Genomic DNA, 18,530 nt, shown 5'->3' with positions numbered 1-18,530 from the left:
TACTTTCTCCACCACTGCCTATGCAAAACCACTGGTTGGGAACCCCTACAACGGAAATGCTAATGATAATGCACAAAGAGCTAATAACGCCGGTGGTGTGTGACAAGTAGCTGCACTGAGCCTTCCACCCACCTGTCTCCCAGAATGCTATTAACATGTCACGTTGGAAAGGGGGCCCCATCCTACGGGTCACTTTATAATGAGCAAATGCTCTGGCTGTTTTCAGTTCGTTCAGACACACACACACACACACACACACACACACGGGCGTGATCGTCTGAGATTTGAATAGCTGTCTCTTATCGGAGCCTGGCAGCTCCCTCCGACACGGGGAGAGAGGCCTTCTTACACCAGGCAGGACGAGATTTCTCCCGGGGACGCTTTTTCCATTTCCTGCTTTTGAAGGGAAACTAAATAAGCCACGTTTGTTCTCATCTGAATACATTTGACCCATTAAAACATGACTCGGCTCTCCCGTGTGTTTCTCCGGCGTGGTTTCGCGTCGCCCACAGAATGCAAATGTTCTAGGTGGCTGGCAGGAGCAGATAGGGGGCAAGAGGTGCCGGGGACTCAGGAGGGGGTAAAAGTGTTGAGAGGGAGCTCCAATTACCCCCCAAGACCACGTGAGTCAACCCTAGTCGTTGGGGTCTCCTATTTACTAATTCACTCCTCTGTTACTTTAATACACAATTAATCAATGACAGGAAGGTGTAGTCGGGGCTGTTCATCAGGCGCGTAACGTGAGCCAGGGTGAATTAATACAGTCACTGTGGGGATTACAGCTTACCACGCTCTCTCTCTCTTTCTCGCTCTCTTCCTGAAACAAAAAGGAATTGCCACTGAGACAGGAGCAATTTAAATCGACAACACTGAGTAATGACTCAATTTGCCGCACAGTCTAAACACAACAAGCAAATGGCATTACTAAATCATTAGAGAGCATCCAGAGCTCTAGTTAGAAGTTAGTGGATGATAAAGCTGCTTTTAGAATCTTTAGGGTGCACTCAAAACCTTACAAAACATTTGGATCAAGCTTTTATTAATGTTTACCATTACCGGGATCTTGTGAATACCAAAATGGCAATAAAAATTCAGGGAATTCATTACTGTGTTTATTCATCTTGCTCGGTCCAGACAAGCGGCGCATGCTAGGTACGGGTAGAATAAAGTGGTGGTAAAATCCTACAGTTTAAAACAACCAGAGAGAGTCTGAATATTTTTCATTTTTAAATTCTGAATGAAAATAACGAGGTGTTTATGTGATGTTCACACTGAGCTATTTTAGGAGCGGCACGGCGTCTTACTCCAATGAGTCAGTCAGTTAATTTCAAATTAAATATCATGGATAGCAACCCGGTGGAGATAGCTTTATAAAGAAACTGTTTGGGTTGCTCATTACCTGCTTCTCCATTGCAAATGAGCGCAGATCGTTATCTATATTCTGCTAGTGTTAAAAAATAAAACAATTTCACAATTGTGGTGTTTCTATTGAATAAGAAATGAAATTAAAATTGCACAGCAATACATTTGTTCATAAGTCGTTAAAAATCATTCCAGCGATGGACGCAAACACTCTTATGAGTCATATTCATAATTCAGCCATGGCACCAGTGCTCCTCATCTATCAGCCATTGGGTTGAAGAGACAAACCCCTTATACTTAAGAGCAGATACGTATGCAGCATTTTGGGGAAATTGTAGTCTGCAATTTTACAGAAAAACAGAGAACTCAACACGTTCGAATGACACGCAACTTTCAATGAACTGTGTGATGCAGTGACACCTTTGGTGGAGCCAGCTGCACATTGTCTGAAGAAACAAAAACAAACCATCATCCTCCTACTACTTCCTGTCGTCTTCTTTGTTGTTTCCACCAGTAGCAACATTCGGCTGTTGATCATGTGACTCGTGTGATGTGAAAAAGGTTTTCTTTGCAGTTTTGGAAAGTACATCTATTTCGATACGGCTGAAGAATCACCTCATCCTAGCGCCAAAACGTATTTATCTATTTTTTCATTTAGTTTAAATTAGCCTGTTTCCATTAAGAGAATTTCTTATTGTAATTTCAATTTCGGCAATTTGTGGTTAATGGAAATGCAGCTAGTGTGAGTAGCCTGAGCAGTGACTTTGGTGTTTTGGGTTTACCATCAATATGCTTCTTGCAATAGTTTGCTGGATTTTTGGCTCATTCCTCACAGACAGAACTGCTGTAACTACCCAGTTTGTGGGCCACCATCATCATACACTCCTGTTTCAGCTATACCCAATAGTTTTCCATGGGGGCTGAGGTCACAGTGTTGTGATGGTCACTAAAAAGTCATTGATATATTTGACCTCAAGTAACTTTGTAACTAATCCCTAGAGGTCACTGTCCATTCGGAAGATCTTTTTGCGATCAAGTTTCAACCTGGCAGATTTCCACATAATGTTATTTCCTTCTGATGCCACTAAAACATCAGTTCCTCCAGCAGCAAAACAGGCCCACAACATAACGCGTCCACCCCTTTACCTCACAGTGTAACTGGTGTTTTCAGGCTTACATCCTCTATGCCTCCAAACGTAACAATAGTTGTTGTTTTTTTAAAATTATTGTCAAAAAATAAAGTTTCGATTTTGTCAAAGCATGGGCCATTTATGCAGAAAAACAACATTTTTTCTAAGTGCATCTACAAACTATTTTTTCATGTCAGTACAGGACTCATTTCACCGTAGACAATGAGACTTTCTTACCAATTTTAGCACTCTTCTTCACAAGCTCTTTTGCTTTGTTCAGGTGTTGATTTGCACATTTCACAGCAAAACACATCTCTCAAACACACAGAACTCGTCTCCTTCTTGAATAGCATGATTCCAGAACATTCCGATGTTGTTTAGACTCGCATATAGTTGTTTGAACAGCTAATGGCATCTGGTGCGTCTGGAAATTCTACCCATATAGATGAATTAGACTGTGGAGGTCAAAGTGTCGCCTTACAAAATATCCACAGGCATGCTTCCACTTAACTCAATTAATCAGAAGCTTACAAACCATGACTACATCAGCTGCACTGAGTTTGTAAAAAGTAATACAAACTCACTGCTTATACAACTCTAAGCTAACAATTAGTAGACCATGAACAGAGAGTCTTAAGGAAAGAACAAATCATTGGGACACTAGCAGTGTTTCTATTGTAAATATGTGCAAATCTTTGTCCATATTTACGCTAATGTCGAAAAAACACAATTTCCCAGTTGCGGTTTTTCCATTAAATAAGAAACAAAATGCACAAAATGTGAGCTAACTGTCATAAATGACTCATAGAAGCAGATTTGATGTTTCACAAACTTGAAGTCTTCACTGATAAAAACAACACTGTGTGAGAGAAGCTTTAACCTTACATGAATGAAAATACACAATGATTTCCATTTAATTAAAAAGTGATAAACAAGGCACAGAGTAAAGATACAAGAACTGGATCTCAGACTAAAAATACCTCAGTGATGGTTTTGATTTGAGCAAAAATCACCACTCAAGAGAGTTACAACAGTCTCATTTTAAACATCCCCCAAACCCTAAAACCCAGATAGATTTAGATTTTGATCCTCATTAAGTCATTCATAATTAATGTATAAGTAATTAAGGCCTTCTAGTACTTATTAAGTTGACGTTTAATTCTAATTACATGAAATCCTCAGTCTTAAAGATGGTCTCATTTTGAATATTGCTGAGTATCTTGACGCCTGCAGCGCAGTCACTGGTGTATGAAGAGAATAGCAGGCTTACCTTGTCTTCCTGGTCACTCTCTGTGTCACACTGCAAAAAAAAAGAAAAAAAAAAGAAAAAGAGAAAAAGAATAAAAAAAGACAAAGAAGAAATTAGGAGAAATGCTTTCAGGCTCTTTGCTTATATAAAACCTGCTCATAAAATGAGTGCCAGACTTTAATTCAAAAGCGACTTATTGCACATTCACAGCCACAGTAAACAAACATTATCGGACCGGTTCATTAGAACACGCGAGAGGAGCTCGTTCGCCGTGAGCGGCTGCAGCTTCGTTAACGCCGAACCCCGCGAACTGCGAGATTCAGACGAGTCCAATCCCGCTTCCACGGCGAGAGTCGCTGCTCGAGGCCGGGAACGGCACGACGACAAAGAGGAGGAAGGAACTTTGCGACGGAGGGAAGGAGAAGGAAAAAAAAAAAGGTTGCTGGATTTCATTTTTTCGTTCCAATTTCAATTTCAAGGTCCACTTAATTCTTTATCAACTAATTAGCGCGATGCTGGGTGACTGGCGGCCCTCAACGCTGTGCATATGGCTGAGGCGCACAGAAGCACTGGAGTCGGTAATGAAGAAGGCACTGGGGGTGGAGGGATTGTGGGTAGGGCGCCTGGCAGAGTGTGTGGGTAGGAGTGAACTGGTGGGGATAGAGAGGGGTGGGGGGATTGTTGGGTGGCGATTAAAGCAGGAGTGAAGGAAGGAAGGAAGAAGGAGGGAGAGATGATTGACAGCCTAGGGAGTGAGCAACAGAAGGCCCTGCCTGTTATTTTTTCCCCCTTTATCTCCTTTAACTCAAAGGTAGCTGGTTGGCTCTGAGGCTGATCTGTTTCTCAGGCTGGATGGTGAAGAAGAAGAAGAAGAAGAAAATAAGCGGGAGGTGGTGGTGGTGGGGTGGGGAGCCCTGCGAGCTCAGCAGGAGCATTGCATCCAATTTACAGGCCTGTCCCACACGGCCCCAGGGGCCGCCCGCGGCACACTGCCATGATGGTCAGCTCCAGCAGCTCATAAATTATGCAGAGGCAATAAACGCACTGGGCAAACACTCCACAGACGCTCTCCTGCTCCATTTCTGTCTCGCTCTTTCGCTATCACCCGCAGCATTCTCCCCACCCCGCGTTTTTTTTTTTTTTTTTAAGGAGGCCCGCAGAGGACCTGCAGCCCCCGCAGCCTGTCAGAGCTGACAGAATAAATGTGGATAATGACAGCTAAGTGCAGATCATCATTACGCGTTAGCGGGGTTGTCACGATCCGAGAGATTCCGACCCGATACCGATAACGAGCACAAAACTTGATGCTTCATATAACATGCTCAGATGTTCTGAACGCGCTCAGCTGTTTCTAATAAAGATCCAAGAAAAAAAATTAAATGTAATCGAGAGCATAGAAATATTTCCACTGTGCTAATCGCTGTAGTGAGTAGCAGACAAGTCAGCAGAAATTTAGATAAAAATGACCTTGAAATGTTTTCCTGTTGAAAAATAAACATCAGTTAGCATTAAAGGGGCAAGATTATGTATTTTCCACAGACATAGTAGCACAATGACTTCAGTTGTTAGAAAAATGCTAAATCTATCAAATGAAATTTGACTTCGTAATTTAACCCCTTGGAATTGGGTCTCTGTCTCTTTAAAGAGTCCTGCTCTTTCTGAAGTCATCACAACATCCTCTATTAACCCTTTGACAACATTTTCACCAGCACTTCACTAAAAAGTAGTTTGAACGATGAGCTCAGCAGATGCACAGTTCCACCAAGTGTTTGCTAATTGCTGTTGGCTAGTCTGAAGGAGCTGAGTGGGAGAGGGCTGCTCTGTGAGTTGGAAACTAGGAAACTGTAGCTTTGAGGAGGAGCTGCGCCTCGAAGGCGGCGGCTATTCCACCCAACAACAGCTGAATGGTTGCCATGGGAGATTATAGGATTTCTCAAACATGCATGAAAAAATCAAAACATTCCAGGTAAGTTTTTGATGAGACAGTAACATTATATAATGAAGCTCATAGTAGAACCCACTAATAACCTGGAAGGCTATTAACTTAATTCAGTTTTTCAATTAGTTGGAAAAAATATTTCTTACGTGTCAACAAGCAATATCGCCCATCACCACAAATTTCTTCATCATTAGAGACTTGTAATTTCATCCTTTAGTGTTATTTTTTAATCTGAGCATCTCTCTGCTACCGGCCGTTTCATAGCAACAAATCATACAACGCAGAGAAGGAGCCATAGCAACAAAAATGGTTTTGGAATATTGCTTATATTCAATGTTGTTTATAAAATGAGCAATATTGAATATTGCTTATTTTGTTAATATGTGGTTTTGATTAAATTTTGATTAATGAAATTACAGAGTAATTTTATTTATATAGCACATTTTCAGCACAAAGTGCTTAAATCAAAGTCCGTAACTCATTTACAGTTTAAAAGTACTTTTCTGGGCCTAAACATTCTAGTTTTTTTTTTTTTTTTTTTTAGTGAAGACTGGCAAACATTAAAAGAAGAGTGGGTAAAGCTGGACTGAAACTCTGGCAATTTCTGACACGACATCTTTGCTAGTTGAGCTACATGTCTGCACATTTGGACAGTGTAGTTGCTGCTATGAAATCAATGACTCCCACAGTATGACAGTAGAAATTCTTATTTCCATGTTGCAGTTCTTGCTCGATTATTGCCAAAAAAAACACCCTCCTTTGTGTCTCATCACATTATCCTACACCTAGGATAAGGTGTAGGATTTTCCTACACCTCAAATGTTTATGAACAACTTAAAGAAATATGTGTGTTGTTTTCCTCCACCAGCACAGTACAAATATGCAAATATCTCACCATGTTTAACACTTTTCTCAAATTTTCTCTCAAGTTTACATCTTCACACATCATACTTCACTCTATCTTTGCACATCGTTATCGCAGCTGAAAAAAAAAACAAACCCAAATGAAAGTTGTTGTTTTTTAACTATGGCTGCTCCATAGGCAAAATACCTCAGAACAATCCTTCTGCCCTGGCTGCTTTAAACAAAGTCTTTTCTCAGGCTTTAGCCGTCACAGTTTTAACCTCCAAGCACCTGCTCACTGTTTTATTATTCTAAGTCATGTAACAAGTTGAGAAGATTCACCTACAGTTTACAGTGGGAGAGCTTATCTGAAACATTCGAAAGCAAATGCTACTAGGCAGCTTAAACTTGATATAGCAAAGCAGTCAGTCCAGGAGCGCCAGTTACTTTCTTTGGAGCCGATCGGCCACACCTCCAAAAGTCAAGATAAGAAAGACTGTAGATGTTGCCTTTTGAGGAACGATCTAGAGTCAGAGGGCAGCTTCAGTTATTACATCTAGAAATTAGTGGTCAGGCCCAGAATCTGGGTGTAGTGATGGACTCTGACCTGAACATTCAGAGTCACATAAAGACAGTTAAAAAGCCGGCCTTCGGGGTGCTGTGGTGGCGCAGGGGCAAAGCACAACCCACGTACTGAGGCCTTAGTCCTTGTGATGGTGGTGGCAGGTTCGATTCCCGGCCTGGCGACATTTGCCAAATGTCTTCCCCCTCTCTCATTACCCTCTTTCCTGTCAAACTACTTTCAAATAAAGGCTACTAGACCAAACAAAACCTAAAAAAATAAGGCTGACCTTCTACCACTTGTAAAACATTTCTTGCACTAGAAGACTAATGTCACAGCAAGATCTAGAGAAACTCATCTACGTACTTAGTCGCTTTGATTACTGCAACAGTGCCTTCACAGGCCTGCCTGGCTCTCTGTAGCTCAGAGAACTTACTTTAAAATACTAATTTTAGTTAATAAACCACTGAATGTATCAACCTTCCACACCACTCAGGTCTTCTGGTTCTAGTCTGCATCTCCAGAACCAGAACCAAACATGGGGAAGCAGCTTTCTGCTTCTATGCGCCACAAATCTGGAACAAACTTCCACTGTTGGATTCGGTGCTTGGCAACAAATAGGTGTGTCTCTTATATCGCCTCCCATGCAGGGCTAACTAATGCAGCAGCAGTCAAGATTTGTTCCCATCAGATCTTCCTGTATGTGACATCAGTAGTGTGAGAACGCGCTCATTAGCTCCTTCTTTTTCCCCCGTACAACACACACACACGGTGAAAACACACGGCGAGCAAAAAGGGTTTAAATAATGGACATCATTTTAGTTTCTTCCACTGCGTTGTGATCCACAAAAACATGTCTTCTGTTTTTCTATCATGTTTTTTTTTTCTTTTTTCCCTCCTTCCTTTCCCTGCTCTCTCGCTGTGCAGCCAATTGCTTTGATTGCCAAGATAGAAGCCGGCTGGAATGACTTGCCCTTGCTTGTGAAGCAAATGGAACATGCTAATGGAACTCATCGTATTACCCGATGCAAAAGTGCCATAGCTCATTACTTTAAGATAAAAGGATATCATTGTAGACGGCGAGCAGAATTGACTTTCTGTGCTGTGACTTGATGATGATTTAATCAACTGCTCTCTTTCACTTCTCATCCCAGCGCCTGTCGCTTTTCGCAGGTGCCACTAAACGAAGCACTCACACGGCTAGTGGGGGGAGAGAAAAGGAAAAAAGAAAAAAAAGAAATTGCTGTCATTACTTTCTTCCCTGCGAATAGAGGTATGCAAATTTCCCAGAGCGACAAAGGGTGGCAAAAAGAAAAAAAGAAAAGAAAAACTTAATAAAATGGAAATACCTTTATAACGAGGAAAGTAAAAAATCCTGAGATCAGACCTGACAGGCGAGGGCAGGCAATTCGATCGTCCTTTCACCGCGCACAGCAAAGCCGCCTTGAACTCACCGCTCAAGCGGAGGGCGGAAAGCAACAAATAATAATACCTCTAAAAAGATAAAAACACATTTCGGGCGCCTTAGCGAGTCAGAGCTGTCACTCACTGATAAGTGATCAGAGTGAACTAATGCGATCCCCCATGCAAAACGTAGCCTTAGGCAGGCGGGAGCAGAAGCTCTGCATATGTGGGATTTTTTTTTTTTTACTTCTTAGCAATTCTTTCACCAGAAACAGATTAAAAACTAGCTGAAGTTCTTGGCGTAACACGCAAAAGTAACTTAGAAGTTGGATATGCTTTAAAAGATTACTATAGTTTGTGATTAATATTTGATGCTAAACAGTTTTTTGAGGGTAAGGGTAACATTTGAAGGTTTTAAATATCAGTTTTAAAGTTCTGGTAATTGGATATTACCTGATCAGATCTATAATCCTGTTGAGCTTAAGATTTAAAATATCATCAAAAAGGCAAAAAAAAAAAAAAAAAAAAAAAAGCAGATAAAAGAACTGAAGGATTATAGCACTTTTATATTTTTTCATTTCACAACCAAAAACTTGTACGCGTTTCACAGGGTTTTTATGGGATAGAGCAGCCATTTATGAAGTACAAAATAAATTATACGTTTTTCCTTTTTTTTCCTCCATCAAATCAATATCTTAATGATGAGGCACATAGATATATTCAGCCCAGATTCAACACCTTGTAGAATCACCTTTTGCTAAAATTACTGCTGCATAAATCCCTGGAATTCTCCCTGTAGTTTTGTGGGTTTGTTAAATGTTAGGTTTAAATGCCTCTTTTACTCAACTTGTTTTTTGTTACCTGGTCATGTCTGTGTTTTATTTTATATTGTTTTAATCTTTGTTTCATGTGATGGCTGGTGTAACTTGTGAAACTCTTTGGTCGACTGTTGCGGTTTTAATTGTGCTAAACAAATACATTTGACATTGACAATGACATTGATATTGACCTCTATTGAACCCTTTGTGATGTGCTGCTAGGCCTTCGTCATGCTGGGCTTTCACAGAGCAGCTGGTTTTATACAGAAAACTAAATTACATTCAGGTAGACTTTATTATTATGTGGCGTTTGAAGACTATCGTTCTGCCTTCATTCTGGGAGATCGGAGAAATTGATCTCAAACGTCAAAATCAGCCACTGTGCCATTTTCCTGTGAGAAGAGCCCGGCCGACAGACCCAGCGCCCAGGTCACATCTACGTGCTAACAACAGTCGTCCCACTTTTGCTAACTTAGTAATAACTTTGTCGCTATATTAGTGTCTTTCCAGATGAAACAAAAACAGTATTGACCGAAATTGGAATCGGCAGGTCAGGCTTTTTAAATGGCGGTGATCGGCTTGCAATCTGCAATCGGTGCACCCAAAAATTTTATTTAGAGGCATCAAAGTGCAACTGAAGTACTGCATAGTGGTGTAGCTGGTAGCGTAGAGTTTGCAGGTTGTCCCTATGCATGCTGGGTACTCCGGTTTCGTCCAGCAGTCCAGAATCATTATTTTAGTTGGTCTCTCTAAATTGGCTTTAGGTATGAGTGTGTGGATGGTTGGTTGTGTTGCCCATGACGCTAAATGGACTTGTGCGTATAGACAGTGGGTTACTGCTGAACACCATGTATCATTTTCCTTCCACTTCACAATTATGCAGTACTTTGTGATGGTCTATCGCATAAGGCCACAATGACACGCGTTGAAATTTGCGCTTGCAATATCACAAATTTTAAAACGTTTGAGGGGAATCCTTGCTTCTCTGTAACCGGGGACTCGTCAAAGCAGCAGTGATGTACAGTAAGGAACACGCCGGTCCCGGGAGACAGCCGACAAGGAAAAATGATACTCTATCCAGGCCCGGCGCTATTTGCACAGCACCACCATTATACCGTACAACTAAAACCCAAGTGTTTAGTTTAAGTAACACAGGAATGTCAAACATTAGCTTCAGCTCTAAGAGCTGTTGATGTTGGCTCGCATCCGGAACACTTCTGATTGCTCCTCTGCTTTCACTCAGGCCTCTCTTTTGGCTGAGGGCTCTTACAAATTTCCCTACATTCTGTCCAAGCAGAGAGCCTTTTGTTTATATTGGTCTGAAAGTAGGAGTAAATTATTCTTGCACTAAATCCTCTCCAGCTGAGTGTAATACTGGCCCAGTAGAGGGGAAACGAGCGGGTTGGGAGGTGAAGGGGAGGGGGGGAACCCAAGGAGCCACGGGATGAATCCTAAGCAGCGCAGCCGCAGTGAGCGACGGAGCTCGCCAAAGTCTGGCATAGTTACCCGCAGAAAAATGTTTGTACTAAAGAGGTAACCACATCACACAGGCATGCGTGCAAGGCAAAGCATGCCATGCTCTCTTGGCCAATATAAGCCTTTGGAAATCTACCGCTTCACAAATGCTAACAGATGTTTAGCAATTTGGGGGGGGGAAAACCTGATATGACAGCGGCAATTTTTAAGGTCAAAAGAGCGGGACTCGTAATTCTCTATCTGTTGTTTGCGTCCCTATCAGATGTCTGTAATGGATCATTCCTTTAAAGGGGCAGCATTATGTATTTTTCAGGCAAATGGAGACCATCAGTTGTTATAAAAATGCTATATGTCAAAAAGAAAATTTGACGTCGTAATTTAACTCGTTGAAATTGCGCCTCTGTCTCTTTAAAACCTCTACCTTCAGTCAGTCATCACAACATCGCTCCTCTATCAACCCTTTACCAACGTTTTGTTATCAAAAAAGTAGCTCATATAAAAAGCTCAGCAGATGCACAGATCCACCAGATGTTTGCTAATTGCTGCTGGCTAGTCGGAAGGAGCAGAGCAGGGGAGTCAGGGGGAGCTTGGAAACTGCATCTGCCTGGAAGGCGGTGCTCGGTCCAACCTGGCGTGTTGCACAGCTGAACGGTTGCCACGGCAGATAGAAGGATTTCTCAAACATGCATGAAAGAATCAAGGCAGGAATATCTTTGATGAGAGAACAACATTATAACATGATGTAAATCTACAAAAAGTCGATTTTAACATGATACTGCCTGTTTAGGAGGTGAATGTGCAGCGGTTGCATTAAATGACATCAGCCCTGGGTTATTGTTGCTGGCTCACCGCAGCCTTAGAATTAATTACGGCTGATGGGTGGCTTCGTTAAGGCGCCACCAGTCCACAGAGTGTGGTTTGTGTCTATCAACCTGAGCCAGGTTGTCCTGCAGGATGGCTGCAGGGGCTGGCGCCGATATAGACACCAATCTGCCTCCGTGCCTGAAGAGTGGGACAGACAGCATGAAGGATGGCAGCCGCTGCCGGGGTCAGCTCTGACGGCGCCAATTTGATGTGCTGTCATGAAGAGCCCCCTTATTCCCTCCTTCCTGATATAGCTGAGCGTCCTGATGGTTTTATGATGCAAACAGTCGCACGGCAAAATGTTTCTCCCCCGTCTTTCCTCCTCCTCCTCTTCTTCCTCCTCCCAGTGCTTCTTCCATCCATCTGCTGCTGGGGCTTGGGCGCCGCCGACCGCCTGCCTGTCACAGCGTGCGTGGAAATTAGCTGGGGAGGAGGCGCTCGCTTGTGCTAATTACATTTTAATCATTGGAAATGTGTTGGCAAATCAAGCCTTGATTGCCATCTTGGAGCCCAGCGCTCCTCGCTGCAGGTTGGGGATGAGTGCGGGGACGGTTTGCGGGGGCCTAGGATGCATCCGAGCCCAGACCTGCCAAGTTGGAAGCCTCTTCCTCCAGCATGGCTTGATATGGCGCCGTGCCTGGCCTACCGCTGGGTGAAGAGGTCTGCCACATTATTCATGGGGAATAGAGGGAGAGAGAGAGGCCAGGATGGTAAAATGGAGATTTGTGCCATGCATGTTTCCCCAATTCCCCCCACTCACACCTCCCACATCCATCCATCCATCTCTCCCTCTCCTAACTCACTCCTTCTTTCACACCCGCACATCTCAGTCTGTCAGCCCCACCTGTGTGAATTAAGGAACAACAAATAAGAGCTGGGAAGGAGAAGACAGGTGAGTTTAAGGTACACTGGATTGGATTTACCCCCCAAAAACAAGAACTTAGAACAAAATTATGTCACTTAAATGTATTCAGATTAATTATTATGAACAATTTTCACATTCAGCATGTGGTCCAATGAAAGTGGGGCTGTGAGCATCCAGATGTCTACCAAAGAGGTGCTAATAACAATAGCTGCGTCTCCATCACAAATTAGCACAAATCTTTGTTTACGTTCTGCTAATGACGAAAAAACACAATCTTGCAATTTCAGTGCTCACAATAAATAAGAAATGAAATTAAGATCACATGTGAATAAGCTTGTTCACATCACAAGTCATTAAAAATCACTGCTATGATGCATGAAAACACTTACATGAGATGAATACACATTTATAAGTCAATCATGGCGCTAGCGCTCGTCATCCGTCAGAGGAGACGCCGGCGTCTTTTGACTTGTGTGACACGAAAAAAAGTGTTTCTGTTGCAGTTTTGCAAAATGTCTTCTTCACTCAGTAACAACTTAAGTACCAAATTGTGGTCTGCGTGGCCTAGTAGAGTGAAGAGTGTGTTCACCGAATGGAAAAACATTGGGGTTTCAGAGTTAACAGATGATTACCAGCTGGTTTTTTGCTGCATGTCTTCAGCAAAGGTGGAAATAAATGTGCCATAAATGGTTACTGATGTCTATACGTTGAGGGAGTGGAAGCAAATTCAACATGACACCAAGGAAGCATTAAAGTAAGGAAGGTTTTGCGGGGCTGACACTAAACGTCTAGTTTCCACAGCAACTACTGTTTTACGTCAAAAATGTGGTAGGAAAGTGTAGATCTTGAAAGAAATACCAAACACACATTGAGTGTTTCAGAGGTTCATACGGTCACACACTGACAGAGTCCCGCATGGTTAATGTTTCTCTACAAGCCAAAATGCTTCATTGGGTCGAAGCAGACTTCTGCCTGAATGCAACTTGCTAAGACCACTAAGCAGGCCAACATCTGGCCATAATTTCCCTTCAAATGTAAATCTTTATCTGGAACATATCTAACTTAAATACAAACTTTGGAGAAAAGAAGCAAGAAACAAAGCCTTCTGTTGAATAATACAGTCATGGTCTGTGGCCTCTGGTTTCTATAGTCTTAAACCCTCAAATTTCCCAGTTAACTACAGAAGGGGGGTAAATCAACTCTGAATGTTTTCAAGATCATTTTGGCTTTCTTCCTCTGATCCTAAATTCTTCCAAAATACAATTGTTTTTATAACTGTTTAATGTGTCTTCAATAATGTATGTAATCTATAAGACATTTCTAAGAGACCTCAGCCAAAAGAAGCAAGAATTTCAAATAGTTTTTAAAGCTGGGATGAAAAAAATACTTTTGGGTCAAAGACGGCTTCATTAGAATTGGACTCATGTGGATTAAATGAATAGGACAATATGACATTTATCTCTGCTCGTGGTGGTACAGCCAATCAGCACCAAGGATAACGAATGCGGCTCAACCAATAGCACGCCAAGTATCATTGCACCAAGTTATGCCACAGATGCATTTTCTTTTGAATACTTTTTGCTTTATGAAAAACATCTGTAAATATTTTGGATTTACGTTCCACAGAAAAATCCACAAATAGGGCAATCCGCATATGTCACAATGTTTTTGAATGATCTAGGTCCCAAAAAAAAAAAAAAAGATTGGCAACAAATCTGAAACTTCACAAATAAGCAAGCAAAGAACTGACAATCCCCACTGGAAAGGACAGGACTTGATGTTGGTGGACACCAGACACCAGAACCTCCAAAGACGGTCGGTGCAGTTCTACGGGTCGAGTACATAAAGTGACAAACCTCAATTTAAGTGACTCAAGAAAAAGCGATGAAATAAGCAACCAAGGAAACCAAAGAAAACCATCTCTGGCTAACGAGTCTAATGTTAGCATTTGATTTGTAGATTATGTTTTACTATTTTTTTTAAAGAAATGTGGACTCAAATTAACCAGCTCAAAAGCTGAAATACTTTTCAAGGCAAACCTTCACTGAACATAAATTCTTTCATACCCCATGTGAAATCTTCATTCAACAAGTGAAAAACAACAGATTGCCTTTTCAATGCTTTTTGACACTTGAAACCACCTTAGCAAAAAAAGCACAACATAGAGATCTGGCAAACCTGGACTGAGTTACCCTACACTCAGTAATTTGTAAAACCTTCACTTCCTTGGGGAGAACAAGTCTTAGTTTTCCCCAAAAATAATTTTAAAATATTGTCTTCTTCTCCTTCTCCTTTTATGACTTCGGACGGTAACTGAGTAAATATGAAAAAAATAAAAACATTCTAATTTAAGACCTATGCAAGAATCACAAGAGCGAAATGTGGACGATAATAGATGTATCCCCTTTTTGTTTTTTAGGTTTTTTTTTGGCTCTAGTGGCCTTTATTTGAAAGTGCTATAACAGGAAAGTAGGGTAATGAGAGGGAGAAGACATGCGGCAAAGGTCAACAGGTCGGAAATCGAACCTGCGACGGCCGCGTCGAGGACTAAAGCCTCCCTTATGTGGGTTGTACTTAACCCCTTGGCCACTACAGCACCCCCAGACTTATCCCCTTAAGCGAGGGTGGGGTATCATAAGATATAGTTGCAATACTGGCACTAAAACGATCCAATTGCATGGGATTATCATCAATGCGCCTATTATTTTCAACGATCCCATGTGACATATCACTAATACGGTTGGAAACTCTACGAAAACCACACACACACACAAAAAAAAGAACAACTACCTCTTACATCTACCATTAGCTACAACATTTGTGGTTTATTTTCACTGGAAGTATGCCCTGTAAAGGCTACGACCCTCTGCTGTCAAAAAACATAAACCACCTCTGCTGCCGCTGCTCTCTCCCCGCCCCTCCCTGCTCTCTCCGCTCTGACTCATAGCTGAGGGGGGAGAAAAACATCAGGATTAGGTTCTGTGCCTCTAATCACTTAACTCCTCACACCTGATGGCACACTATTAACTTTGACTGTCTCCAGTGACCCCGCGGGTCGTTGCCCATCACATCAAGTTTTTATTAGGGAATTTTCCTCATCATTAGCCATGGCCTGGAAACGAGCCATTAATATTCATACTGGCAAACCAAAATGAGGTCCCACTGATTTTCCATCATCCAGGCTATCCGCGCAGCTGCTGCCGTTAACAATCACCGCAGTGCTGCACATTCGCCACGTATCATTACAGAGCTCCATAGAGTTTTTTTTTCCCCTCCTTCTTCTTCTTCTTCTTCTTCTCCTCCTCCTCATGCCGCCATGATGGAAAGGAGAGCAAGGTGGAGGAAGAATGCTGTGAGGCTTGTAGCCAGCTTGCAGCTGTCTGAGAGAAAGTGGTTGTCTCTGCCAACAATCTGCCCGGGAGTAATGCCTACACCGGCGGCGCCGTCGGAGCTAACAACCCCTGCAGGCTCTGCCAGGTACACAGCTGATATATGATATATGCAGAGCTCCCTTTGCTCTTACATTAAAGAACATGCTGTTTAAGAGTCTGGCAGCAAGGAAAGTGTCGCTGTGAAGAGGTCAGAAATCTTGTACAGGATGCCGCCGTATCTGGAGATCAGGCACGGCTTCAGTTAGAGAGCAAAGCTTTTACTTTCCCATCTCACCGGACGGCTCACAAAGTAGGTAAAATTCAACACCGTGTGGTGTGTACCTTCAAGAATGGCTCAGGATTAGCAAGTCAGATCTGTTCAATGGCTTAACACAAACAGTGAAACGATCAATTATTTGGCAGCGGCATCATATAAAAGCACCTCAGATTGACAGACAATGGTTCAAAGGTAATAGCTACGCAAGACGGGAGCTAATATCAAAAAAATAATAATTTTCGCAATTGCTGCGTTTCCATTAAATAACACAATTAAAATCACACGTGAATACGTTTGTTCACACAGTATGTCATTAAAAGCTACTTCCTGTCGTTGTCTTTTTCGTGGTTTGTGCCACTGGCAGTGCATGTCACAAAAAATGAAGGCAGTTCTGAAGGGTCCAATTTGGCCCAACCAAAGTGTGTGGTCAATATTATTTTATAAGTCAGCTGAAAGTCGAAGGAAATGCACCTTATGGTTCCATCGTGGTGGCTTATGTCGGAACATGTTACAATGACAATCCTCTCATGTGTTACCATAGCAGTAAGACATGAAAGCCCCCAATACGTTGTTTCCCTGCAGTACTGTCCCAGACAAGTCCTGCTGATAAGACTGCCATTTTCTCCTACAATTTCATCAGCCCTGAAAGGAACTGGTCGTACACAGGTGGCCGACTTCGTCTGTCAGAAAGTGGTAACGCCCTGACAAGCACACATACCGCAAAGTCACTTTCCACTGTTAACAGAAGACGAAAAAGTATCTGAACGCAAATAAAACAAGAAAACGATATCTGCAAGTGAAATGTATCATTTCTCGAGCTAATAAGTGGGACCACGCCCTGCATTCGGTTACAGATGGGGGTGTTTACCCTGAAAGGTCACTTAGGTTTCACGTGATATTTTCTGCTGGTGTAGGAAGTGTTTGTTTGGGAAGTGTTCGGTTACCTGGGCGCCAAAATTGGGTTTTGGACGGATTGCGTAGTTGACAAGTTTTGAGTAGAACGAGGACATGAGGTGAGATGCTAAAACAGATGCAGCCTCTTCAACACCGTCTCCCAAATAATTAGAGCTGCAGTGACAAAAACACTTTGTTATCCTCCTGCTATGATTTGCTAGCTGTCACCGCGCACATCTGAGTCGCCTCATTATACAGAAAGTAGTCAAATAAAAAGCCGACACGGCACACTCTTGTCAAGATTCTGTCTGCCACACATGCAAACAAGCGAAGATGAATAAACATTAGCTGTTGTCGAGGGCTGGTCTTTGAGCCGCCAGGCTCGCGAAGATCCGCTTTGTACAAAATAAAAATATTTAATCTGAAAGACTGTTGCGAGGCAAAATGAAATTAAAAGGAACCCATGCTAACTGCTAAAACAAATTACACACAGCACGCCAAATTACATTTGCTCCTCCATCAGCGAGATCAAACGAGCCTAGTTTGACTCTCCTGTGCTAATGATTTCCTGCACTCACCTCCTTTTTCATCCCAGGGGTGTTAATAAACACGCAGTCTGTTTTTTTTTTTTGGTTTGTTTGTTTGGTTTATTTATACATTTTCCAGCTTTTCTCTGCTCATCCAGCCCCCCCGCCACCCTTCTACTCCCTGGTTCTCTGTGCCCATGCCGGTGGTAGGCCGGCTGAAGCAGATGGATCTAATGTAATCCCACGGACAGCGGGCTCCTGAAAAATGTGCTCAATTAAAGCGGGATGAGCCCAGTGGGAGCATCCCTGGTGGGGCGTGAGGTGACTGACATGGTCTTTTGGTTAGGATTAATTAGCATGTTAAGTAGTACAGGATGATGGCGAGCTGAAAGCTACAGACCCGACATTTAACATCTATCAGCTCACAATATCAGCACCACAAAGGTTCTAACCAGGACGGCCTCATGCGGTGTTCAAACTTATTTATTCTCCTCACAAAGGCTTGCAAGTGTGTAATCGAAGCATTTTAGAGGACAGTGCGCAGCTTCCAACACGTTTTACGTACAACGGTATTGTTGAGAAAATTGCGACAGAAATAAGCATGAAAGGCTTTGTTGACATTACAAGAGGGTCCTAAATTATACTTTTTGAAATAATGTGTCTTTTTCTGTTGCTGTTCAGCAGTAAACTGTCAGCAGGAGAAGCATACCAAGTTATTACAGGATGACAGCCAGAATCGTGGCTAACCTCAGCCTAAAGTGAAGGATCTCTCGGCGCTGACCAAGCTTGAGGACTGAGAAGGAACAGCTCACTTTGCTTAATGTTAGGATTAAAGCAAGATGTGTGCTTATCTGGAACAAAAAAAAAAAAAAAAAAAAAAAAAAAAAAAACCCCCAAAAAAAAAAAAAAGTGTTTTTTTAAAAATTTTTTTTTTTTTTTTTTTTGTGGC

At 42.2% G+C, this 18,530-nt stretch overlaps 1 protein-coding gene across 12 annotated transcripts in view; it reads right to left on the bottom strand.

Annotated features, from left to right (window-relative positions):
* Nucleotides 1–18,530, bottom strand: part of auts2a (activator of transcription and developmental regulator AUTS2 a) — a 360,916-nt gene that overhangs the window by 127,112 nt on the left and 215,274 nt on the right. For 11 of the 12 annotated variants that reach the window (XM_015030771.1, XM_015030777.1, XM_015030775.1 and 8 more), the window contains one exon: nt 3,763–3,792. The exons of the other annotated variant lie outside the window; for it this stretch is intronic. In XM_015030771.1, the coding sequence (XP_014886257.1) occupies nt 3,763–3,792 (30 nt within the window). The remainder of the gene's footprint in view (nt 1–3,762; nt 3,793–18,530) is intronic. 12 annotated transcript variants of the gene reach the window in all.

This window comes from Poecilia latipinna, unplaced genomic scaffold (genome assembly GCF_001443285.1).
Source record: "Poecilia latipinna isolate Pla-1442-1.1 unplaced genomic scaffold, P_latipinna-1.0 Scaffold192, whole genome shotgun sequence".
Classification (NCBI taxonomy): domain Eukaryota; kingdom Metazoa; phylum Chordata; class Actinopteri; order Cyprinodontiformes; family Poeciliidae; genus Poecilia; species Poecilia latipinna.
This window is presented reverse-complemented; position numbering and strand designations above follow the sequence as displayed.